This window comes from Penicillium roqueforti (genome assembly GCF_015533775.1).
Source record: "Penicillium roqueforti strain LCP96 04111 chromosome Unknown scaffold_01, whole genome shotgun sequence".
Classification (NCBI taxonomy): domain Eukaryota; kingdom Fungi; phylum Ascomycota; class Eurotiomycetes; order Eurotiales; family Aspergillaceae; genus Penicillium; species Penicillium roqueforti.
This window is the reverse complement of record NW_024067565.1, coordinates 780,804-804,871: the sequence shown is the minus strand read 5'-3', so window position 1 is coordinate 804,871 and position 24,068 is coordinate 780,804. Positions and strand designations below refer to the sequence as shown.

General features: G+C 50.0%; 12 protein-coding genes across 12 annotated transcripts; 7 read left to right on the top strand and 5 right to left on the bottom strand.

Moving 5' to 3' along the window:
- Positions 1–415: 415 nt before the first annotated feature.
- LCP9604111_702 (CAZyme family CE5) lies at positions 416–3,107 on the top strand (the record flags this gene model as incomplete). Its single annotated transcript, XM_039070739.1, has 9 exons — positions 416–457; positions 511–529; positions 581–664; positions 724–1,158; positions 1,219–1,346; positions 2,298–2,561; positions 2,637–2,727; positions 2,778–2,860; positions 2,907–3,107. 9 exons carry the CDS (start codon positions 416–418, stop codon positions 3,105–3,107), a joined length of 1,347 nt encoding a protein of 448 aa, XP_038933250.1.
- Positions 3,108–4,042: 935 nt separating this feature from the next.
- Positions 4,043–4,443, top strand: LCP9604111_701 (uncharacterized protein; the record flags this gene model as incomplete). The annotated part of the gene is made up of 3 exons (XM_039070728.1): positions 4,043–4,258; positions 4,310–4,315; positions 4,375–4,443. The coding sequence occupies 3 exons, from the start codon at positions 4,043–4,045 to the stop codon at positions 4,441–4,443; spliced, it is 291 nt and encodes a 96-aa protein (XP_038933249.1).
- Positions 4,444–4,501: 58 nt separating this feature from the next.
- ura6 (uridylate kinase ura6) lies at positions 4,502–5,131 on the top strand (the record flags this gene model as incomplete). Its single annotated transcript, XM_039070717.1, has 1 exon — positions 4,502–5,131. One exon carries the CDS (start codon positions 4,502–4,504, stop codon positions 5,129–5,131), a length of 630 nt encoding a protein of 209 aa, XP_038933248.1.
- A 432-nt stretch (positions 5,132–5,563) lies between these two features.
- On the bottom strand, positions 5,564–7,023 carry LCP9604111_699 (PCI domain protein; the record flags this gene model as incomplete). Its single annotated transcript, XM_039070706.1, has 2 exons — positions 5,564–6,678; positions 6,783–7,023. 2 exons carry the CDS (start codon positions 7,021–7,023, stop codon positions 5,564–5,566), a joined length of 1,356 nt encoding a protein of 451 aa, XP_038933247.1.
- A 535-nt stretch (positions 7,024–7,558) lies between these two features.
- LCP9604111_698 (uncharacterized protein) lies at positions 7,559–8,261 on the bottom strand (the record flags this gene model as incomplete). The annotated part of the gene is made up of 3 exons (XM_039070695.1): positions 7,559–7,963; positions 8,017–8,093; positions 8,141–8,261. The coding sequence occupies 3 exons, from the start codon at positions 8,259–8,261 to the stop codon at positions 7,559–7,561; spliced, it is 603 nt and encodes a 200-aa protein (XP_038933246.1).
- A 970-nt stretch (positions 8,262–9,231) lies between these two features.
- On the top strand, positions 9,232–9,927 carry LCP9604111_697 (PaaI family thioesterase; the record flags this gene model as incomplete). The annotated part of the gene is made up of 1 exon (XM_039070684.1): positions 9,232–9,927. The coding sequence occupies one exon, from the start codon at positions 9,232–9,234 to the stop codon at positions 9,925–9,927; it is 696 nt and encodes a 231-aa protein (XP_038933245.1).
- Positions 9,928–10,143: 216 nt separating this feature from the next.
- On the bottom strand, positions 10,144–11,222 carry LCP9604111_696 (thioesterase family protein; the record flags this gene model as incomplete). Its single annotated transcript, XM_039070673.1, has 2 exons — positions 10,144–11,060; positions 11,120–11,222. The coding sequence occupies 2 exons, from the start codon at positions 11,220–11,222 to the stop codon at positions 10,144–10,146; spliced, it is 1,020 nt and encodes a 339-aa protein (XP_038933244.1).
- A 522-nt stretch (positions 11,223–11,744) lies between these two features.
- LCP9604111_695 (RTA1 domain-containing protein) lies at positions 11,745–12,662 on the top strand (the record flags this gene model as incomplete). Its single annotated transcript, XM_039070662.1, has 1 exon — positions 11,745–12,662. The coding sequence occupies one exon, from the start codon at positions 11,745–11,747 to the stop codon at positions 12,660–12,662; it is 918 nt and encodes a 305-aa protein (XP_038933243.1).
- Positions 12,663–13,290: 628 nt separating this feature from the next.
- On the bottom strand, positions 13,291–16,205 carry LCP9604111_694 (putative alpha,alpha-trehalose phosphate synthase subunit TPS3; the record flags this gene model as incomplete). Its single annotated transcript, XM_039070651.1, has 3 exons — positions 13,291–13,358; positions 13,409–16,122; positions 16,183–16,205. The coding sequence occupies 3 exons, from the start codon at positions 16,203–16,205 to the stop codon at positions 13,291–13,293; spliced, it is 2,805 nt and encodes a 934-aa protein (XP_038933242.1).
- Positions 16,206–16,757: 552 nt separating this feature from the next.
- Positions 16,758–17,940, top strand: LCP9604111_692 (Stk19 family serine/threonine-protein kinase; the record flags this gene model as incomplete). Its single annotated transcript, XM_039070639.1, has 2 exons — positions 16,758–17,301; positions 17,354–17,940. The coding sequence occupies 2 exons, from the start codon at positions 16,758–16,760 to the stop codon at positions 17,938–17,940; spliced, it is 1,131 nt and encodes a 376-aa protein (XP_038933240.1).
- A 311-nt stretch (positions 17,941–18,251) lies between these two features.
- Positions 18,252–19,343, top strand: LCP9604111_691 (SRPBCC family protein; the record flags this gene model as incomplete). Its single annotated transcript, XM_039070628.1, has 2 exons — positions 18,252–18,747; positions 18,808–19,343. 2 exons carry the CDS (start codon positions 18,252–18,254, stop codon positions 19,341–19,343), a joined length of 1,032 nt encoding a protein of 343 aa, XP_038933239.1.
- A 1,026-nt stretch (positions 19,344–20,369) lies between these two features.
- LCP9604111_690 (C2H2 zinc finger protein) lies at positions 20,370–22,118 on the bottom strand (the record flags this gene model as incomplete). Its single annotated transcript, XM_039070617.1, has 1 exon — positions 20,370–22,118. One exon carries the CDS (start codon positions 22,116–22,118, stop codon positions 20,370–20,372), a length of 1,749 nt encoding a protein of 582 aa, XP_038933238.1.
- Between the last annotated feature and the right edge of the window lie 1,950 nt (positions 22,119–24,068).

Here is a 24,068-nt window from a genome sequence, read left to right as displayed (position 1 = left end):
GGGAAACCGACTGCCTAGGTTGTTATGGCGTGTTATATAGCCTTGCAAATACCCACCAGCTCTTCTGATACGGGTCATTTTGGGGGTGTACAGCTTCATGGAGCTGTCTCTACTCCGAAGGCGATCGATGCTCTGCTAGCATTGGGTGATCGGTGGTTATTCCCGAATTGGTGACTTTGACTGAAATGTTGTACCGTCCCACATTATTCGATATCCCAATTGTTTGTAGTTGGGAAGTTGATGCTCGGCGGAAATCCCGTGCTTTCCCAATCTTCCATTTGCTTTACACGACTTGTACAGCCCGAGCGGTAATTTATTTCCTAGTATATGTTGATTTCTATATTTTCTATAATTGCTCGTTACCTCTCCCATATTTTACTTTTCGTTCCCATAGATCATTACAGACTGATACAAGATGAGGTTCTTATGTCTTCATGGCGCCATTGGTAACATCGACGTAGGTGATCAGAGACACCATAATGGAAATCCATACTGACTTGCTTATCACAGAATATTAATATTCAGCTTGGTAATATCATTCACATTTGAGGACTCGAAGGGCCAGCTGACAATATTGCAGATCCCCTAGTGAAGCAGATGGCCACGGATGGTTTCGCTTCGTTCCACTATATCAACGGTCCTGTTCTTGTGTCTCCACCAGCAGGTACTGTCCTCCTGGGCTTAGACACTGATAAAGCAGTTCTGATTATCATATTTTCCTAGGGTTCACGGAGTATTTCGGTATCGGGCCGCATTACCGGTGGTTGGAGGATGGAGGAGTAGCAGAGAACTCAATGATCTCTCGCGTTCGAAAATCTCCGCATGGTTCGTGTCCCGAAGATGTGATGCGAGCTTTGGGTAACGGTTGGGATGGCCGTTGGATAAACCACCATCAAGTCATGGAATACCTCTATGATACACTGGAGAAGAATCCCGATATCGACGGCATCATCGGATATAGTGAGGGTGCTACGATGGCTGCAAGTCTAATCCTGGATGAGGATAGAAAGGCTCAGGAGACTGGTCGTCCTCGTCACATCAGATGCGCGATTTTCATCACCGGCTGGCCTCCTCTTTCCCCTGAGGAAGACGTGGTCCTGGCAGATGAAAGCGACTATACTCTGGACATTCCGACGCTTCACGTGGTTGGTGCAGATGGTAATTTTGACGTCTATTGCCCCTTTCAAACTATATACTCACTGTTTATCTTCGGCACAGACCCCTACCGATACGGCGCATTGGCCTTGTTCAATATTTGTGATCCTGATACCGCAGCGATGTTTGACACTGGACGGGGCCACACCATTCCTCGGTCTGGTCCGATCATCACAGAGTTGGGAAATGCTGTGCGAGACCTAATCGACAGAGCATATCAAGTATAATTGAGGCCTGTGGTTCATGGGAAGCACGAAGCCTTTCTGTGCGCGGTATGACAGCAAAAGACCCGTTGAAGAATACACAAACTCGGGCTCGAGGCGTTCCAGATTCTGAAAGGCCATATTCTGCAAGATAGTTTGATTTGAACTTGATATATATAGTAATGCATCCTATATAGTTATTCACTCAAGTGTTATCTAGCGTTGCCTCTTGCCCTCTTGATGGAGTAGAGCCTAAGCCGAGTATGGCCTAATTAGGATGATGTGCTACCCACCAGCTTTCCCAAGCGATAATATTCTCTCCAAAACATGTATTGTCGCAATTGGAGACTTTCCAACTAGAATTTTACTCTCCCAAAGCACCGGTATGGTTCGTCGGGTGTACTACCGGGAACTCTGACTGATTGCGCTCCAGGTCAAATCCGAGCTCTAATATCTAGCCAAGGTGAGACGCAAAGCCTGCACTGCAATTAAGCTGAGATATGGAAGGCCAAGGCTGTAGATCGTACTTTCAAAATGGATATGGATAGACACTTCGACATTCCGTATCATTCTCGAATATGTACGAGAAAAGGTTTTCATCTTATCACCTACAATTAGAATTTAACATAACACCAATCACATATAAAAAACACATCAGACCGCGGCCTAGAAAACCCTCTGATGTATCGGTACTACGTAGGCTCGGAGGGTTAATAAAGCAACGGTCAACAAATTCGGGCATTTCCTCATTCAACACCGAAGTCATAAGGAAGGAAAAACAAGCAAAGAAGTTCAAATGGTGGCGTATTCTTCAACATATCATCAGTGACGTCGGATCTCGAGTGTGGCTTCAAATTCTCCAACATGTACAATATGATCCTACAGATCGTTTGGGTACTGTCAGCTGTCACCCTGATGTTGATACAGACTCACGCACAGTCTGTGTCAGAGGATAAATGTGCAACGGGCGTTCATGCTATTATCGCTAGGGGGCAAGGCGGGGGCGATGATCTGAATGTAATGAGCACTCTTTCAGACCTGATCCTGAAGCAGATCCCCGGCTCGACAACCCTCGGCTTACCCTACGATCATGGAAACGTCTTAACTAATTTGGACAAATTATATACTGTTCACGACGGTACGCTTCTGATGCAGCAGTTTGTGCAGGAGTACAGTGAAAGCTGCCCCCAAACTAAGATCGTGGTAGTTGGATATTCAATGGTGACATCGTATTATGGCAATCAAACATGCAAAATGCCAAGGCTCACTACCACATAGGGAGCAGTTATCATGATGGATTCTCTGTGCGGAACCAGTGAGGTTGGAGTCCTCTTCGTCGCCCCTCTTGCGCGGACCTACAACTCGACTAGTACGTCATGTCGAGGCTGTCAGAAAACACGAGTCTGATCAGATATCTAGTCATAGCTGCGATTGCGTATGGTGATGAGACATACTTTCCTGGTATGCCGTGGAATGTGGGCAATTGCACACTGGGTATAGGCGTGAGTACCAACTCATATTCAAGTGCTGAATTATAATCTAAAGCAGATGTACCAGCTTCTTCCTCGGCTAAACCCAGCCTTATGTGGACCATTTACTAGCTCAATGCACAGCTATTGTGATTACGGTGATGAACAATGCTGCTCACCATACCCCGAAGACGGAAATGCCGCACACCACGGCTACATATGGAAATACAATCAGGACGTTGTGGACTTCATCAAACACCGTCTGGCCACGATTGATTAGGGATGATGTCCGCTCAATAATGGACACTGCCAATAATAGGAGGTAGAAGAGAAAGATATGTCGCTTATAGCTGTTGAAAATCTTCCTGCGGACTTGGCTGCTTTCCGAATTATGCTATTACCGGCATTCTTAGTGTGTAGCTCGAAACTTCAAAGGATTCCACAATATACGTACTAGCCGACGTCAAATTCCACCAATCAAGTTTATAGAAACCACTTGATAATATGAGATTGACAGGTCAGAATTTATCTCTAGCATTGGTGAATCCCCCTTTCAATGTTAACTACTAAAGTGCAGACGTACATACGCGGTGAGTCCTGAAAATATATCTCGGCATGTTTCTTAGACCTGGGTTGGCACAGCCGCTCGTCCGTAACCCAATCATAACTATAGTATACCGCTAAGACTGCACAGGTTTAAGATATCTTAAACGAAGGGATACTACCCCGGATGCTAAAAAAAGGGTGGTACTAAAAGTTGGGACTACGTGGACAGAGAGCATTTTGTCTCAAGACATACCCTCTACCTAGGGTAACAATAGCGAACAGCCCCGAACTATGAGTACCAGGTTATTGTTCTATGCAAAAGCTGAACCTTGGTGTCACATATGTAACTAACTACTCCGTACTATGTAAGTACTAAGGTGATGGATCGGATCCGAGTTTCATACTGTTCTAGACCTAATTTCAACTCACCTTGTTCCTCCATTGTACGACATATACTTGTATATAGGAGGAGCTCACTGATCTAGTAATCTATTGGCATGTATGAATATAAACAGTTGTCATCATTATGTATTACCTAATATCACTGCCCAGATCCATGAAGCCGAAGCGTACCGCATCGAGGTATACAGATCAGCTAATCCCGTTTCGGCGATCCCAACTCCTTTTTGATTTTACCTCCTCAACAACCACAAGCCTCCCTCTTTCTCTATGTTCTCTCTAGCCCGTCAATTCTCCGGAGTCCGCTCCAAGCCTCTCGTCCTTACCAGCCAGAAATTCACCCGATCGACTCAGGTACCCCACCGCCTGTACTCGAATCCTCCGAGATCTTCGCCGCCACGCGCACCCTCCGCCCCTCAATCCAGCCGCTCCAATTTCCCAATCATCCCCATCATCATCATAACCGCCATCAGCTCCGGCGCCTACGTCTACCTCGTCAAGTCCCGCACCGGCGTCCGCACCTCACGTCCAAACTAGCTTGAAGTAAGTCCGGAAGGCCTAGCGTACATTTAAGGAAAAAGCCAACTAACGTCCGTTTCCAGTCAAGCCACACCGACACAATCACCCCACAAGCAACCTCGACTCGAACCCCAGTCCTAAACCCCCTTTAACTTCATCCCTATCTCCTTCAACCCCCCCTCCCAACTAAACAAGCACCAACCACCCACAATGGCCACCCCCCGCTTCTCCACAAACGACGTAACAGTCGTCTTCTTCCTCGGCGGCCCAGGCAGCGGGAAGGGCACACAATCCGCCAACCTCGTCAAAGACTACGGCTTCGTGCACCTGTCCGCCGGCGACCTCCTGCGCGCCGAGCAAGTCCGCGAAGGCAGCCAGTACGGCGACCTGATTCGCGAGTACATCCGCGAAGGCAAGATCGTGCCGATGCAAGTCACCGTTGCGTTACTGTCGAATGCCATGGCCGACTCGCTGGCGACCTCGCCGCCTCCGGCTGGCACCAAGGCCCGCTTCTTGGTCGACGGGTTCCCACGCAAGCTTGACCAGGCTGTTTTCTTCGAGGAGACTGTTTGCCCCTCCGAGCTTGTGTTGTTCCTTGATTGCCCTGAGGATGTCATGGAGGCTAGATTGCTGAAGCGTGGTGAGACTAGTGGCCGTGATGATGATAACGCGGCTTCTATTCGCAAGCGCTTCCATACTTTCGTCGAGACTTCTATGCCTGTCGTTGATGATTTCGAGAAGAAGAATAAGGTTGTTTCGGTCAAGGCTGATAGCTCTGTTGAGCAGGTCTATGAGCAGGTCAAGGCCGGTATTGAGGCTCGTGGTTTGCACACTCGCTAAGCGGGATTCTTGTGTTTGTATCGATGTATATAGTGTTGGTGTCCCTTTAGGGGGAAGAGTTGTGTGATTTCTCTGCTCGGCTTGAATATAGAGTATAGAAAGCATTTTTAGACTTGAACCTGAAGCCAATGAAGTTGTCAGTTGACTACGGATATGAACCATGACCAGTCTAAAGAAATATAATATTCTTTAAGCCGGAATAGAAAAAAATGAACAAACGGAAAGTCATCCCTCCGGAAAACATAAAACAAGACTAAGATTGACATGACATGACTCGTGGGGTCCCAAACATCCAACGGGGGCAGTAAAAACCCAACCCTACAACTGGCCAGGGAAAAGAAATGCATGAGGAAAAGACAGCAAGATTTCCCCTCTATTAACTGAAAGATTTTTGTGTTTTGTGAACTTTTCCATTTATAAAAAAGGACACAACTATTCGGCACTAGCCTCAACCTCACGCGTCGGCTGCGAGAGTTGAATGCGTCGGCGGTCACCGTTACCGTTGCGATTGGCGTTGGCTTCTTGGTCAGCCGCGGCCTGGATACCCTCGCGGGCGAAACGCTCACGCTCGGTGCGGATCACGTTCAGAACGCTCTCGAGGGAACGGCGCCAGACCATCAGGCGGCCTTGGACCTCGGACCACTGCTTCTCGCCGAAGACGCGGTAGGTGGCACGGTGCACAAGGAACTCGGACTTCAGCTGGGACAGTCTGCCCTCGACGAGGCCGGCACGAATGGTGTCGATGACCCACATCTCGACATCGGAGGCGGGAACGCGTAGAGCAGAGGCGATAGTGGCGTAGGGAAGCGAGCGCGAAAGGGTGGAGGATGCCAGAGAGGTGAGAGTGAGGAGACGCATCTTGGTCTGCAGGGCATCGGCGGACTCGGCGAGCACGCCGCCAGAGATGGAAGCGAGCGGAGTGGCAGCGATGAAGGTCTCGTAGGCATCGAGGGTGTCCGAGGTGAAGATCTCGAGCAACTCGAAGAGAGTGCTGTCGCTGGAGCGCAGGGCCTGCACGGCGTCTGAGGCGGTCAAGGGAGTGAAGTCGAAGACGGTAGAGCGACGCAGAGCGGTAGCGAGAGCGCGCACAGCCAATTCGCGGGCTTCGGGCTTGCTGGCGTCGGAAGGGTCGATGGTCTCAAGCGCTTGCACGATGTGGGTCTGGGCCAGATCCTCATCGCCGGCAGCGGTAGAGGCCTCGGCAATGGCGATGTGCAACTTCCGGGTGTCATCGTTATCCAACCCCCACGCTGAGAGCCATGTGGGAAGCTGGGAAGTGAGCTGAGGCTTGAGGGCTTCGAAGGCAATTCCAGATCCAGACTGGCGGATCACGGCCACAATAGCGAGGAGAACGTGGTACCGGCTCGCGTCGTTGGCAGACAGAGTGTTGAAGATGGTGGTGAGAATGGAGATGGCGAGCGTAGGGCCGAACTGAGGGGAGGTGGTGATGGGCTTAGCGAGATAGGCGCAGATGCGAGGAAGGAACACGTCGGTGTCGGAAGACTGGTGAACGAGGTGGATCAGGAGGTTGTAGGCGGAGGTGATCTCTGCATTTATGTCAATCTATGTCAGTTTTTGTCCATCAAAGATCCAAGTGCCAAATTCCCGACTCTGTCTGCAGATCATTCTTTGACACTTTTTGTCCACTTACCCTTCTCGGGGGCACTGTTCAGAGCGGTCGCAGACGACACGAGCTTCTTCAGGACTTCATCACGCTGCTTAAGGTCGGCCTCGCCTTCAGACTGTTCCTGCTGGCGGAGAGGTTCGAGGAGCGGGGCGATCTCGGACTGGAGGCTACCCTCTTTGCGGAGGGCATCGATGTACTGGGCAAACTCGTCGGCGAGCTCGGTGAAGGAACCCTCAATGAGGAGGGTGTTGGTAGGGGCGGGCATGATGTTTGATGTGGGAAAGGGAGAGGAAGAGCGAACGTGAAGTTCTTGATGGTGGAGTCTATCGATAAGTTGAGAAATTTCAGTGTGTGCCAGAAAAAGTCTTGGCGAGAGGAACACCACAAAACATCTCGACTGATGTGTGCCTTTTGACTCTTTTACTTGATTTGGAATATTTTATGTAGGTGAAATAACAAATATTTACACTGCAATCGTCACTACTCTCATTCTGCTGCCCAATGGGTTGGAAATAATTGGTGATATTACTTTGAATCGAATAGTTAATGCGCGAAATCGGCACCGGCGCAGACAAAAAATGAACTCCGACCCAAAGCAAAACAAGAAAGGACAGGCGCCGCGTTCATAAACATGCGGACGATCGTAATGTGTCAAGCCTATTCAGAGGGGAATCGAATGTCTCGAAGGAAAAAAAGCAAATGGCAACGCGATGAGTTAAGGGAATACAACAAAGAGGACGCTATGCGACCTAACCATCAAGTGGTAATTAACTGCCCAAAGACCGAAGAACATCGTCCCTTTACAGGATCATGCGCGCAGCAACGAACATGAGACCAGCCATCAGACCAGTGGAGTACTGGGTCAGATCACCGAGGGCCACAGCAGCGTTGGTGGTAGTGCTGGCAGCAGCGACGGAGGAAGTGGCAGTGGTGGAAGAATCGGTCGTAGTGGCCAATGCCAGAGTGCTCGTAGCGCTGGCCGAAGTCGCAGCAGCAGAAGAGGTGGTGGTCACCGCACTTGCGTTCTTGGAGCCACAGTCGGCCGATGCCTGCTTGCAGGCGCGCTGGCCCTCAGCATCGTTGGGGTGCGAGTTGATGCACTGGCCGTAAGTAGCCTGGCAGACGTAGAAAGGAACGGTCTGAATGTAGGAGGTCACATTTGGGGTTGAACCATCGCTGCAGACACAGCTGAACTTCAGGGTGGTCTGTTCAAAGCGTTAATCTCCCGGTCGTATGGACGCGATACACAACAACATACCGGGTCGCAAGAGTTCAGCTTGGTACCACTTGAGCAAAGATCGGGGCAGGTGTTGCGCTGAGCAGAGCACCAGGAGCCTACTTCATTAGCGCTTCGTCGTGTCAGAATTGGTCGGGGTACATACTCAGGGTGCCGCTATCCACCAGACCAATATTGAAGCCAGCGGGGAAGGTGTAAGTGTCAGTGGAATTGTCAGCCATGACAGCAGTAGCCAGAGCTGAAAGGAAGATAATTGAGGAACGCATGATGGATAAATTAGAGATGCTGTGTACAAGGAGAAGAGAAGAGAGAAGAGAGAAGAGAGGAGGGTTTGAGGAGGGAAAAACAAGAATGGGCAGGTGCTTTGTATCCAGGGTATTCCAAGGTATCCAAGGTATTTCACGTTTATTTTTATTTTTTTCGAAAGAACTTCCCTTGGCAGGTTCGGCCCTGACCCCTATAATTGGCATGCCACGGTGGATAGTGAACTCGTGCTATTGTTTTCATATTTCTATCTTCGTTGGAGAAAATAGGAATATTCGCCTTGCACAGGGGCCCTGTTTCCCCCGTTTTCCCTGTTTTGATAGCTAGCTGGCCCAAAAGGGTCTATGGAAAAATGATACCCAAATGAAAGGGTCCTTGGCTGTGCTACTAAACCCAGTCAGGCTAAGTTGCCCCTGCCGCTAGAATCCGTACGAATCATAACGGTCTGTTCGGAGATTGCTGAGTGCACTAGCAGGCGCTAAAGTGATACAGGACCTGAGATAAGTCGCTTAGGTTGGGACTATGTTTATCCTCGCATTCTTGTCCGGATTCCCAGATTCCCCCATCGGGTCCCTTACGGTCAACTACCGGTTACATGCCGGGGGTGAGACAATGCATTGTCTGTGCTCGAGACTGGCATGATTGGTTCTTCAATTCAAGGAAAGGGAATACATACAGATATCTATGTACTTCGAAGCTTTTGATGTTCGCTCCACCGCAAATCAATTTTGCAAATCCATTGGACCCTGGGTGATTTGATCCAATATATATCCACGTGACTGTTTATCATGTCCCGATCGGTCATAGCCGGAGCCGAGGTCAATTTATGTCGTGACACCGTTGGCGCCCTAACATACTGCTGAAACCGCTGAAACACTTCATGCCAGGTCCTTTAGCTGCACCTCAACTATGACAATTGCAGTATAATCCCCGAGACCAAAATACCAGCGAAAAAAAAAGAAGAAAGAAGAAATGGCTGACCCGGCCCCCGCCATCGCGCACCTCCGCTCCAACTCATGGGCAAATAATCTCATTTCCTCTGCCGAATATACACCAATCCAAACTGACTCACGACGCCCAAAGCCTACAACTGGTGAAGATGGCTACTTCGCACAAACCCTCAACACACCTACCACAATCCCCCACTGTCTAACCCTGCAACGGCGCAATCTCACACCCGCGCCCGCCGAAGCCCCCACCTGGCTCCCCGCAACAAAACAAGATGCGGCATCTGTCGCGAAGCCCACCCCGGGCCTGAACCCTGCGGACATCATTATGATCTTCGACCTTAGCAGCCCCGGTGTGTCTGGCCACCCATCCACTGCGCACGGCGGCATTGTCGCGACGCTGATTGACGAGGCCATGTCCCTCGCTGTCGCGGCGCATACCAATGCGCCCACTACGCCCGGTATGGCTGAGGATAACCCGCGCGGGAAAATCTTTACCGCACAACTGGATGTCAGGTATAAGAAGCGGGTGACTACGCCTGCTTTGCTGGTTATCAAAGCGCGAGTTGTTGGGAGGCTCGGCAAGAAATTCTGGGTCCGGGCGCAGGCGTTGCAGGAGGATGAGGAGGAGACTGGAGGACATTTGGAGTGGACCAAGAGAAAGGTCGTCAAGGCGGATGCCATGGCATTTTGGATTGTGACCTCTGACTCGAAGTTGTGAGCGTCCTTTTCTTTCCAGGCTCGAAGCTTGAAGCACAGACTAGGGGATCGACTTCCCTGATGTACATGCGGGGATGTCGATCCCGTACATAAAACCCGATTTGCACATACAGAAGTGAACAGATAGATCATATATAGATAGACATAAACTAAGCCTGCGTTGAACACATAAAATCTATTCTCAAAACATGTATATATATATCGGTAAAACGACTATCTACAACTTCTCCATCTTCCTAGTCCCAAGGTTCCGACTAGCACTAACAACCAACCCAACTTGCGAACTTAGCGCAATAACCTCTCCGTCCTCATCAAGAACCGTAACATCTATATCTGTCCGCCCATCCCTAACAACTTTAGTAACAACCCGACTATAAAGCCACTCTACCCCCTCAGCAGGAAGATGCTTCTTCATATCCACATTGAGCGTAACAGTGGGATACCAAAACTTCGCTTTCTCTTCATCAACCGAAGTCCCACTCTCCTCCGCCACAGCAGTAGCAGACATAGTATCAAATCCATCCAACACCATAGGAAACATATCAATCAGATATGCCACCGCAGCCTCCGTCCAGCGGCCATTCACATCACCCCCAGGCCGGAACCTCGCCCACTGATCAATACCCATATTCCCCGAGCGCTTCTGTTGCGTCGCGCCAGCACCAGGCCCAAACAGCTCGATCTGCGCCGCAGCCTTACGGAAATCCGAAAAAGGCGTCTCGAGCTTCGTCCAAACGCCGTCAGTGCCTGTGCGGCCCAGCGCTGCTAGATCAACGGACCCGTCCGCCCGCGAGCCTGCCACCGGAGCAGGGTACGGTTTCCACCCTGTGCTCGCGCTAATTCCGACCTCGGCCTCCGGCGGACTGACAGTGATATAGCCGGCGACCATGGTGTCCAGCTGGCCGGGCTTTTTCTCCGAGGGCTGTAGTAGCTTTATGTGGATTGTGCTGGTGCGCGCGCCTATCTTGACGTCTTCAACTTCGAAGGTTGCGGGGCCTGAGGCTGTGCGCCGCAGGAAGGAGAGTTGGATTGAGATTGGCGACGCGGCGCTTTTGTATTGCGTTGGGTGGGCGTGCGCGAAGTGCGTTAGCGCTAGTTGGTAGATTACGGCCGTTGTGTAGCCGCCGTGTGGGACTGGCGGGGTGTTAGCTTGGGTCAATGGGAGAGGGTTGTTTACGTGGGTTCTACTATACCGATTCCAATGCACCATTCTGGCCGGAGGAAGGCGCTGTATTTGTTGTGGCCTTGCGGGGTGACCTTGATGGCTTCCTGAAAGGATGGGTTGATAGTGGACATAACTGCAGTAGTGTTTGATATGTACGGGGGTTAGATGGGAGGGTCTAAAGGTCTAAGGAATGTGATTTATATGATCTGATATTGAACCTCTTCCCCACAGATACGACATCGGCGAACCTCGGCTTATTCCCCAGACTATGGACAGCCGAGAAGCTGAGTCAGCCACTCATAAGCCTTGACACGTGGGTTTTTCCAAAGTTTCATAGACATTGAAGTCAAGAGATATATAATGGCATAAATTTGTGGCCGACGTAAGAGGGCTGTGCGAACAACAAGGGATCAAATTTAGCAGGTCCTCTGGTATAGATGAGACCTTGCGATAGGCCCGATCGGGAAACAATCGAGATATTCTGGGTTGGGCTATGCGACATTACGCTTGGCAGCTCGCGTAAAGGGGCCTGTGCTAAATCTCCCTTCAATAACCAGACTACAAAATGAGGCAAATTCCTTTCTTAGCGTGTTCATCGGCACTACATAGAGAAGATCTGACCCTGTTGTGCGGCGAATCCGAGGGCTGAAAAGATGGTTCACTACATCACAGGCACCGCACTTGAACGCAGCTCTCCAGGGCCATCGTTTCAGATCACTAATGGAAAAATAGCACGCTCATATGGCTATGTTGACCCCTACTTTCCAAATCCGGGCGGCGAAAATGACACCCCCGTGATCATCTATGGCTACACTCCTTCCATTGCCCTAGCTGCCTTCGCAGCCGCGTGGTTTTTTCTTCACTTCGTCTACCACACGACTCAATCTATCAAGAACCGCAGCTGGTGGTGGATGACCTTTTCCGCCGGTCTGGTTTTCGAGGTTGTAGGGTACATTGCACGATCCCTCTCCGCTAAGAAGGATCCCTATCACCTCATCTACTTCATCCTCAACTACTTTTTTATCGTTGTGGCACCTGTATTGCTTGCCGCTGGCGTCTACACGATTCTCTCGGCACTGATCCCACGAGTAGGGAGCCAGTACTCATTCTTACCTCCAAGGGTCATCCTAGCCTTCTTCATTACTTCGGATGTCATCTCAACAATCGTCCAGATCGCCGGTGCGTGTCTCATTGGCGTTACAGAGTCGCGCCGGGAAGATCCCACAACGGCGAACAATATCCTCCTGGGCGGCCTCGCATACCAGGTCTTTGTCATGACTATCTTTGTTATCGTGGCGGCGAGTTTCCAGTTCCGAGCTCGACTTGCTATCAGAGCGAATGGGCTTGGGCTCTTCTGCTTGGCTTTTTCAATTTCGACCCTCATGATCTATTTGAGAACTATCTTCCGTCTTGCGGAAACCGCCCAGGGTCTCATGGGAGAGCTGCAAACCAATGAGGTCTATTTCGCATGCCTTGAATTCGCGCCTATTGCGTTAGTGGCTCTTCTCTTTGCCGTCTGGTATCCCGGCCGCTGTGTAGGTGCCGCGGTGCTGGTTAACGATAAACCATAGCTTTTGATTGGAGTAAACATAATACTTTTTTTGTCTCTGGAAAAGCTGCATATCCTGAACTCGTATTTCTCACAAACGCTAAAATAGGAGTCCTACCTGTATTTGGGGGGTACCTGCCTATTTGCTCCTAGCAGTACATGACCACCTCGGAATTCTTGAAGTTTGATGACAGTGAAGGCTGAAAATAGGGAAGAGGTGGGATTGATTCTGGCTTGTTATCCTATCCAACCCAGTCGGGGGCCAGAAACAATCATACCTCGCTTGGTTGACATCCATAGATGCTTCATATAAAATTATAGAATGTCTTAAGAGGACTAACCAAATGACTGAGCTTTAACTGTTCGCAAGAAACCACCAGGAAAGTTCCCTGTTGTTCCAATCATATTTTTTTTCTTCTTTTCTAAACTTTAACCCGAAATTATTAGAAGATGCAATGCAAATATGTCTTCCTGTAGAGCCTCCATATCCATGTATGTACTGTCTCAACTTGATCCAAAATGCGCCGCAATAGTATGCTAGCACCAAATCATAGTTGCTAAAGAAAATGAGAACTCCGGTCCGTTTTGCTATCTTCGTGTATTCGTCTTCGCATGTTCATGTCCTGGAAATCCGAAGTCAATCAAATTCCTCACTCTCGCAATGGCAGTTTGGTTTGGGCCTGTTGTGCTGCCAATTGTTGCAGACAGGAAAGAACGCCTGTAAAAAATTAGTCAACCGAAATAAAAATAGAATAAATCCAGACTTACCAGTAACTCCCTGTGTCAAGGTTGCCTTGGCCTCAGTGCTGCGCGAGCCCAATGTGACAGTCATAGCATAGTCGACGGCCTTTGTGCTGTGCAGTTTATTAGCCCACCGGAAGACCGGCTCGTCCTCGCGATTATCGCCGATAACCAGCAAGAAGTCAGGTTTGATGAAATCCTTCTTTTTGTCGGCATTTGCCATATACCACTTCCAGGCATGTGCGGCCGCAGATGCCTTGTTGGTGTGAGTGGTCTCCACGATCAAAGCACCCTCAACGGGAATCGCATGCACACCCAGGTTAGCGCACGCATCGTTGATGTTGCCTGCGCATTCAGCGGCAGATCGAGCCGCAGCTTGGCGGTCTTCGGCGGATCCATGGTGGAAGACTAGAGAGCAATGGCGCTCCTCGATCCAGCTACCCTCGACGCGAGCGTGGAAGTATGCCAGGATATTAGACACGGATGCCTTCCATGATTTGACATGCTTCTTGTCTGCAAGCTGGGTCCACGAATCGGCGTTCGGCTCGCGCACGAAGGACCCGTTTTCGGCAATTAGTCCCAGATTGTTGACTTGCCGGAACAGCCGTTCCATTTCCTCTGGCATACGCGCACTCATTACGTAGACAACGTTAGCGGGGTCTTCGGTCAATTCATTTAGAGTTGTGATTGCGCGCTGCGGCGTGGTCAGAATGATGCTGCGCGGTGATCCCCAAGAGGCGAGCGTGTCTTCGTAATCGATGATCATGAGCCGTTGCTTGGACTGGCGATATCGCTCGGTCAGCCTGGATACGGACAGTCGAGGTACTGCCATGATTTCTCGCGAAGACTGTTCGTTCCATACACGGGTGAGCGTTTCATTGAACGATTTCACCCAATTGGCAGTCGAGTTCTTCAGGACCGCACGGTACATTTCCTCCCAAACCTCTTTCCGTTCCTTCTCATCGCGAGTCAGTGCTGTGTGAATTGCTTCGCAGCACTGGCGGTAATCCCAAGGGTTGACCAAAAGAGCACGATTTCCAAAAACAGATGCGCTGCCAGTGAACTCGCTAAGAATTAATGACCCGTAGGCTTTGTTGCCCCATCGACCATCTTGGCAGTAGACAAACTCATGGCTAGTCAAATTCATTCCCTCGCGTAGACTGGTGATCATCAGGGCATCTGCCACAGTGATGAGAGCAAGGTACTGCGGGAAGGCCAAGTCTTGTTTGAGGAATACCAAGGGTTGATGAGCGAGGGTTGAGTGTGTGGAGTTGATCCGCATGGCAATATCAGAGATAGTCGCTTCCAGCTCTGGTTGTTCCGTGGTGCTGGTGGCGACTTGAATCAGCACAACTTTATCAGCCCATTCTGGGTAGGTATTGAGGAAAAGCTCATAGCTAAGAAGTTTTTGGCGAATACCCCGAACAGAATCAATCTTATCGCGCGAGACGATGAGACGCTTTCCTTGATAGCGCTCCGAGATTGCATGGACCCATCGCTCCACATCCGTTGCCCGGCGGCGCTTATCCCAAGAAGTTGGGTCAATGCCGATAGGGAACGTGCCGACGTTGACAAAACCGTCTTCTAACTGGATTCCTTCGGGTGTTGCTTCCACACACAAAATCCGACTGCATGTCTGCAAGAAGTGCCGGCAGTATTCATCTGTCTGGAAGCCAATAAGGTTGGCACCAAGCATGCCCTGGAGGAGCTCCTTGCGTTGCGCCAAGCACTTGAAGACCTCCGACGAGGGGAAAGCAATATGCAGGAAAAACCCGATTTGTGCATCTGGCACCAATTTGCGCAGCATAGCTGGAACCAGTAACAGATGATAATCCTGAACCCAGATCGCATCACCCCGCTTCCAATGCTTAGCAATGCGATCTGCAAAAGCCTGATTCAACTTGACATAATAGATCCACGAATGGTCCTCGTAAGCTTTGCTCTTCGGGTTATCTGGGATCTGATAATGGAACACCGGCCAAAGAATGGTCTTGCAGTAATGCGTGTAGTGCCCATCAAAGTCGCTGTCATTTACAAAAACCGTCAAAGACCCGTACTCATCTTCCAATTTCTCCGCGATGTCGCGCCGGGTGTGCTTTGCCAACGCGTCAGTGGGCATACCCAAGGTGCCCACCCACATCATGCTATCCAAGCCTCCGGCGTCTGTTGCGGATCGCACTGCATTACGCAGGCCACCATTGCCCTGCTCCGCGGTCTCGATGGTCCATTCAGCTTTCGAAAATGATAATTTTCGGCTCGCTGTGCTGGCCTTTCTTAGTCTTGCATAGGAAGCAATGGTCTCAACTGCAGGAGGCCGGTGCGTAGGTTCCTTGGCGGGGCGAGGATCTTGGTGCTTGAGAATGGATGGAGACGGCGACATGACCGCCGCCGGCTTTGGTTGATTGAGCGAGGTTGTGGCACCCCATACCGGGGAATGACCCTCACTCCGTGTGAGGAGCCGGTTATCCTGCTCGACGGCCAAAGGGAACGGGTACCCGTTTGTCTCGTGCTCTGTCTTGCCTACCTGGGCAGCAAATATGCGCTCATGATCCGTTGTAGCTCCTGGTGTAAGACCCGGTGTTTGCCCTGGAAGGTTCTTCTCAAACAGGCTAGCGGTAGAATTGGGGATGGGTGTGATCCCCTCAATAGTGGGGTTCACGGACGGAGGACTTGGAGGACTTAGAGGGGGAGAGCGGGCGCGCGAATTGTTGATGTGGAAATCGATAGTGTAGGGCAAAAATCTATATAAGAAATTCGCCGGTTAGCCATATATAGTTCCAGGTCCAGTAATAGCCACATACAGAGATGCTATGAAGACCGTCATGGTGATTGAGCCGAGCCTAAGCGGATAGGCAAAATAATATCAAAAAGCAATATGAGATAGACCTTCTTGACAATAGCAATGGATAGGTGCGGCCATCAAACGAGGGGTTAGAGTCCTAAAAACCGGGGGCTGAAGAAAAAGAAATGTTAGTTACACGATGCGTTTCTCATGACTACGTCATGTGAAAGTGCCAAGTGATGGAGAAGCAAGTTTGCCCTGTGGATTTGCTAGGACAAATAAGAAGAAACAGGCAAATCTAGATGCCCGAGGGCTAGAATCAGAGATGACGATGAATATCACTTAAAAGTCCTTTGAAGCCAAAAGGATATCGCGGAACCGAGGGAAGACAACAACTTATCCATTCCCTTGCTGTGACATACCGCTTTTACCCCACTTGAGGGTCTGGGTGTTCCCGTACGGTATTTTTGGTATTTGATTACAGAACTATGGCAGATCGGCTGTGATTGGCGGAATATCTAGCTGTCACCTGACATAAGGCAATATTTCTCTCCGAATCCGTTATGCATAGTGAAAGGTTCACACACCCATGCCATGACCTTACGTCTTACCTCCGCTCCGGTATCTGGTGTCAAGAAACGCAAATCCTCTGCTCCCAAACCCCGCGCCTCGCCCTTTGCCGCCCTTGCGCGCCGAAAACCTACATATGGCGGAGGCAGCCTAAAACCGACTGCAGATCTAGGTTTCGATGACCCGCTTCCAGATGTAGGCGGGTCTCATTTCATAGCGGAGACTGCACCGGTTCAGAATGTGCTGCAGGCTATTCAATATATCCGTGATGGCATGTTCGAAGAACTTCCGGCACGGGCAGGAATGAACAGCACGCGTATCGCAGAAGTCCTCAATCTACGCCGATCTTTGCCTCCCCTCGCCTCTGTGGCACATGTCCATACCCTTCTAGAGGCACCGACACAGGTGGAGAGGGAAATCGTCGAACAAATTCAGGCTGGTCGGATTCGGCGACTCATTATACCGGGTCGAGGCAACGACGCGGCAGGGCTGGGCGATTGTTTGGTGCTAGCAGAGGATTGGGACAAGCTGGTGCAGGAAAGCCCTGCATTGGAACAACCAGTGAAGGGTGAGTTTTGGAGTTGGGATTCTTTGGACGTCGCCAACTGACAAGTTTGCAGAGAAATTCCTTGATATACTGAAACGGATTGGAACATCCTCGGCGATATCGCAGGGGGTCTTCACAACGGATGAGTACAGGGCGCTACTACGTGCCGGCTTTATTGTCTCGTCCTCATCTTACACACAGGGCACATTAAGTATTGCATCACTTCCTAATCTACCTCAAATGGCGACTTCGTCAGCCAGTCGAAGCGAGTCTATCTCGCACTCCGAGCGCCCTGTGCAGTCAAATGCGCAGGCTCGTGCGGCAACTCTGTTCTTGTCTCTTCCTAACACGGGAACATATCTCCGCTTGTTAGGGTCAGGTCGTGCACATCTGCTCGCTCTTCTCCGGCGGTCCGCTTCTAGCGAAGCCCCTCTGGGTCTGTTGAAAGATCGATGGGATGGAGCTGTTGAAACCGACAAGAGCTTTCACTTGGCCAAGCGAGCCCGTGGCGAGTTTGCAGGGGTCTTGCCGGGTAGGACTAAGAAATGGAAAGAGCTATATGGGATGCGCTTTCGATGGGCGCTAGAGGAAGCACTAGGCGCGGGACTTGTGGAGATGTTCGAGACTGGCAGCGTTGGACCTGGGATCCGCTGTCTATAGTCTCTATAATATTTATATAAATTGTTGCCCAAGTTTTAATTTGATCAATAAGATTCACTTGACAGATGATTGATCAGGTCTTCACGAGAATATAGTTGTGTTCCTGGGATCGTCTAAACAAGCGACTAAACCAGCGACTAAACAAGCGACCTTCTATTCTCACATAATCTTGAACTGCGCAAACAAATAAGAAAGACCTAATTGTATTAAAATTTGATTTCCTTTCTGACTTCTTCTTTTCACTACCTTTCTCCATCTGTACATCTGTACATCTACTTCATCGCCAAGCCTTCTTCCCTTCATCCCCTATCATGCCGATAATCCAACTAGAGCCACATCTGTTCACTAGCCTCCCTCGTCACCCAGATCTTCAAGGGGATGCCAACACCCCAGATCTGCGGGAGTTCATTCACGCCATCCTAGTTGAAGCTCAGCCTCTCCTAAACCAGTTTCCATCGACGCTGAAACCAGACTGCAAGCTGCGCTCTTCTCCACCCTCAAAGGCAAAGGTGAAGCTTTCACGGGGATGGCGAGCACTGCAATCCCCCCAAGAGGACTCAAAATCTAAAAAGGAATTCTGGGTATGTCGCCAAAGTGACCACCAAGACTCCGATCGTTTGCCTGGCACAGTTTCCCTATGGGAATTCCACGACGGGCTGCGATACAACCATGCTGAGCACGAGATGGAGTACACACCCAGTGTGACGAGCGTAAAGCAACTGCTGAAGTGGAACGAGCCGAGACACTGGGATCTCAACCAACCACTTACTGTTGGAAACATCAACTACAAGCATTTCGAGGTCGAACGTATGTATAAAAATCCCGAAAACTCATGCACAAGGACAGCCTACTAACTCCCAAACTCAGTCAATCTTATTGTCCACACCTTCCACCCAAGCGCACTAATCCGGCCCCGGGCCTTCATATCCTGGACTATGTCGGCGACTTTCGCCAGCTCATACCCAGCAACCCAATCCAGCCCATGCCACGGGTTTATGACTGTACAGGTTCCTTTCTATTTGCCTAAGCCGAACATGCCGGGATCCCAATTCGAGGGACTGTATGCCCAGATCATGGATATCGTTCCCCAGCGGGCAGTCTTCGCTTACTATGCCAGTCTCGAGCGGGTTGAGCGTCTGCTGCTTCCTACTCCGGCCTCTTCGGATCCGTCGTCTACGGCAAATTTGAATACCCCTGCTACTTCTACTGATCACTACCTTCGGTGGACTATGTTGACGACTTCTGAGGCTGGTGGGAGTATTCCCAAGTGGGTTCAGCGGAGCTGGATGCTGGGTGGAGTTCCGCGGGCTGTTGTTTCTGATGTGGGATTGTTTATTCGGTGGACTATCCAGCGTAGAGAAGAAACGAGGTTGGAGCAGGATTATCAAATGGAGGAGGGCTAACTTGTTGTTTGTCTGTTGGATGCCTTTCTCGACCTTCATCCTACTGTCATCTCGGAAATTTTCAACAGCTGTGGATTATGATCATGATTCATCAACATACTAAACCTCAAAAATCAAAAGCAGACGAGTGCAAAAGCACGATAGATCTCTTTGTAAGACACCCAAGCTCATCCGATCGGCCTATAAGTATTCAAACATATATTCTCGATGATTTCACAGGCAAGCCTTGCCAACGCTGAAAGCCTGCAACGCAGCAGATATACCAAGGACAATGGAAGTATCAATGATAATCCGTGTCTTCCACAAGGACATATAGTTGTAACATGATAGAGGTCGAGGAAAAAAGAAAATTGAGAATAATTGCTATGTTTAAGATAGTATCCGTCTCCCGGGGGAAGCATCTACCTATAAACAATTATACCGTACCCATTCATCTGACTGATTGAAGAGTATATTATCACTAACTAAATCGGTAATAGCAGCATTACGAATAAAAACTCCAAATCCAGCGTAATCCATGCACATATCCAAACACAATCACATGATTCCATCTTTGGTATGGAATCGACAACAGGACAGAGGGGATCAAGGTCGCAGTTTAATGAGAAGTAATGTTCTCCATTCCATCGCGATCTCAGATCATTTTTTTTTGTTTGACACGCCAAACTCCTTCGGCTGCTCAAAAAAAAAAAAAGGAAGAGGGGGAAAAAGGACACACTTTGCAGCGCACTCCAGGTATGAATAAAGTAGGCTAGAACGGAAAGGCTCTCCCGGATGACATAACTCCGGGGGTAAAGGGGGAAAAAAAGAAGAGAAAGAAAAGAAAGAGAATAACGGGGCATAGAAAACACCAACGCCGGCAACTGTCGGCAGGGTGATCATGAGGGCATCAAGTTTGACCCTCAAACGAGGATGGGATAATCAAGGCGTATGGACAAAGTGGAGAAGGAGGGGAGGACATAACAACCAGTTCACGTGGCTGATGGTCAGCCACGCCATATCGTACAAGAACCACCCAAGGACGTATCACCGCGGTCCGGAGTTATTCAAGTTTACTTCTACCGGAGCCGGGGGCATCGAGTTGGACGACGCAACGTGCGCCCGCAAAGCCGCAACTTCAGTTCGCAAGCCTGTCAATTCGTCGTGCATTGTTCGCACGTACGCCCAAAGCTTATCGATTTGGCTGGCGTCACTGGAATTGGCATCCGCCCCATCGAATCCCTTGAGATGAGATATACTGTGGGTACTGGAGTGGCTATGCGAAGGAGTGTGTTTGGTTGCAGCTTGCATGCCAAATCGAGCATCCGGGGAGGTCATACCCGGCGGCGGAGGCAGCTGCGGCGCGCCTGGCTGCGGCAGAGTCAATCCTAGTGTAGGCGGTGCGTGATTTGAAGATTGATTTGCTCGTCCGAAAGAGGACTGCGGGTGTGGCAAGGACTGTCCCATGCTGGGAGAGTGTGCGCGATGTGGCGGTGCACTATCATGTTGCGATGAGAGCGCATTCGGGGACAGGGGCTTAGGGCTATCACTGATACTATTGGTAGGGAAGATAGAGGAGCCCGAGGTGAGTCCCGCAGGCGGGAAAGTCATGTGTGTAGACTGTGAAGCCGATGTTGACACGCCTGATCCACCATGATTTGCTGGGGGTGGGAAAAGGTGGCTGGGACGACCGGCGGTAATTGGCGGGTAAGTGTTTGACTGGCGCGAGTGAATTGAATCAGATCGAGCGACTGTATCTGCCTCGTGCTTGCGAATGCTCGGCATGGTCATTCTTCGCTCGTCCTCTTCGTCCATGCGCTCAGGCTCTGCTGTGTACATCAACCCATCCATGTCGTCGGTTCCCCCATTCGTACCATCGCCATAGTCGTCATCTGCCGCAAAGCTGCCCATACTCGCGCGTCGACCTGCGCAGCCCCCCTGTCCTTTATTGTGCCGAGCAAGCGCATCACCTCGGGCAAAACGACGTCCACATTTAGGACAAATGTGTGGTCGCTCGCCGGTGTGCAGCTTCGCGTGGCGCTTCAAATCGTGTAATCTTCGGAAACGTGACTGGCAGGTTTGACAAACGAACGGCTTCTCCTGACTGTGGGTGAGCAGATGGCTCTTGAGATTATGTTGACGAGTAAATTCTGTCGCGCAGTATGGGCAGCGGTGTTTCTTCGCCGACGGAGAGCGAGGACTGCCTCGATGGTAGCCTGCGGTCGGTAGGCTCAGTCCGCGACGCGGATCGTTAATGTTACCCGTCGGCATCGGATATGAGAATGATTTGCCATCGTGGTCGATCTCGGAGTTATCACGCGACCGGCGATCTCCATCTTGAGAAGCGGATTCCTCAATAGGACCAGGGCTAGCTACAGTCGAAGTATGCATTAGTGAGTTGTGGTGATGATCGTTTGATCCGTATGGGTCCGATGATGGTTCGGTCGCGTGTGAGTCGATTTGCATCTGCTCCGGGGATGCATGGACTGAATGCTCATGGTTCGGGGCACCTGGCGACTTTTCACTTGCACCTAGAGCCTCCCGAGCCACCTGTGAACTGTTTCGTTCGGCGTCCTTCTCATGCTCCGGCCGATCCGCCGGTAGTGATATTGGACTTGTCATCGGAGGAAGTTGATCTCTTGATCGCGAGACGTGTAGGCCGGCGCTGGCAATCGAGCTCAGGCTTTCGGGTTTGGAAGACTTGAATAAAGAGAGGGGTTCAGAGCTGGTAATAGAGTTTGCGGATAGCGAGTTGGAGACAGTGATGGGCTCGTTGTTCGACATCAACGTCGCCATGGAGAAAGAATGTTTCGCGCCAGCCTCAAAGGGTGGACGAGCAAAGGCGAAAGCTACTTTAGATGCCATGTTAGGATAATGCAAGGAATATTGGTGGGGGAAATGAACTTGACTAACTTTCATCCACCGGGATATATCAAAGATGGTCAAGCAGACGAGGTTGGGGGGGAAGAGAGCGAAGACCAGGGCGTGTGGGGCGTTTCTCACGAGTGTGGCGCAAGCTGACGAGTGGTTTCAGCTTCAAACTTGTCAAGATCCACCTGAATGATCCCAGGGGCTTAGGCCTTTAAAATAGCGATCGGGGAATGAGTGGATGAGATTCAATGGCCATCTGAAGGTTGGAACAGTCGGGGCGCAGGAACGAAATAAGACCAAGAGATGGAAGAATGTGAGTGGTGAACAGAAAAGTGGATGGTAATGAACTAGTTCATACCATTTACACTCATCTATCGTCTAAGATCCGAAGGCAAAAAAGAAAAGACACAAAGAAAGTGAGCGTGAGAACAGAAACTGGGCAGGGGATGGATATGTTTGGTGGGGACTGGAGAGTCGAGGCTCTGGAGAAATGAACCCTGAGGTAATGAGGTACTGAGGACTTGATATTACAATACAGATACTCTGTATGAACAAGTACACAGTACTTAATTAGGATTGAGGCTGTGTAGACCGCTAACACTTTGTGGCTGGCTCGTGGGGCATTTCCTGCGGCTGACCTCCCTCTTCCGTCCACGTTGCCTTACAATGCAATTGCATTCACTTACATTCATTAGAAAAGGTTAGAAATCTATCTAGTAGGATCGACATCTTGAGGCTTAAGTATAAACGGTATGAGATCATCTCACTTCAAACCGGTATTTCTCTATTACTACCATGGTCTTGGTATGGAGTGCATATACAGGGGCAATCGGACTGATGTCACCCCGGAGACCCGCGTATAATATATTGTATGTAATACATTCTAATTCTCAATTCAGTAGAACGCCTGATCTTGTGGAGATCTGTAGTGCCGATGTACCCACTAGGTACTACATACAATACACGCAAGTTCTATGTAATGTACTGACTTCTTGAACAGCTTTAATTACTTTATTAATATGTCCATGCCCATTGCCCATGATCACCCTGGTGGCACAAGGCGCAACACACTTGCTGCGCCATGTTTCAGGCAGTGTACTTATAACGTTGTACGTTTTAGGCGCCTCAGGTGGCTGGGGGATCGACCTCGCAGAGCCCCATGGCACAGTACCACGCCGGTCATGCTAACTACATACATATATACTATGTAGCTAGTCTCCAAGGCACAAAGGTCCATGAGCATCTAGAGAGTACCGTTTCTTTTAACCTACGGTGATTGACAGCTGTATCTAATCTATCATGCAACGCATTATATTCAGAACCAGGGAACCCCTGTGGAGTGTTCTAGCGGCCTTCCAAGGTTGTTCAGTCCTTGACGGCTGCGTACTCCACTCCCAAAAATAACCTGTGGCTGGTACTTGTCATCCATATATTACTCTAGATACCTGCATGAAACGGGAAGCTTCGTGGCCAAGTCTCCGATAAGTTAAAACGTTTCTGTCAGTCCATGTGGTCGAGAGGATTGATATTCTACCGACAGTAGCGTTGAGATCAAGCATTAACTATATCATCTCTTATAACAGATACGACTTCCCATATATTCTCGTTATGCAAATTATCATCCTAAACATTGTCTTCTCCTCGTAGGATAGATGTTCACGCAGTTGCCACTCTTGCCACTCCCTCAAGCCCCTCTGCTGGGAACTTTATGACTGTCAATGTATCCTGACCATCATAGCAGGTGTCATTCTTTGGTATCATTGTTTCTCGAGCCAATTATATTAGAACATCCATGGATACGTTATGTAGAAACGGGGTCCAGGGGCTGTTGAGGTTTGGCACGGACAATATCTCCTGATCCTATGAACGACCACA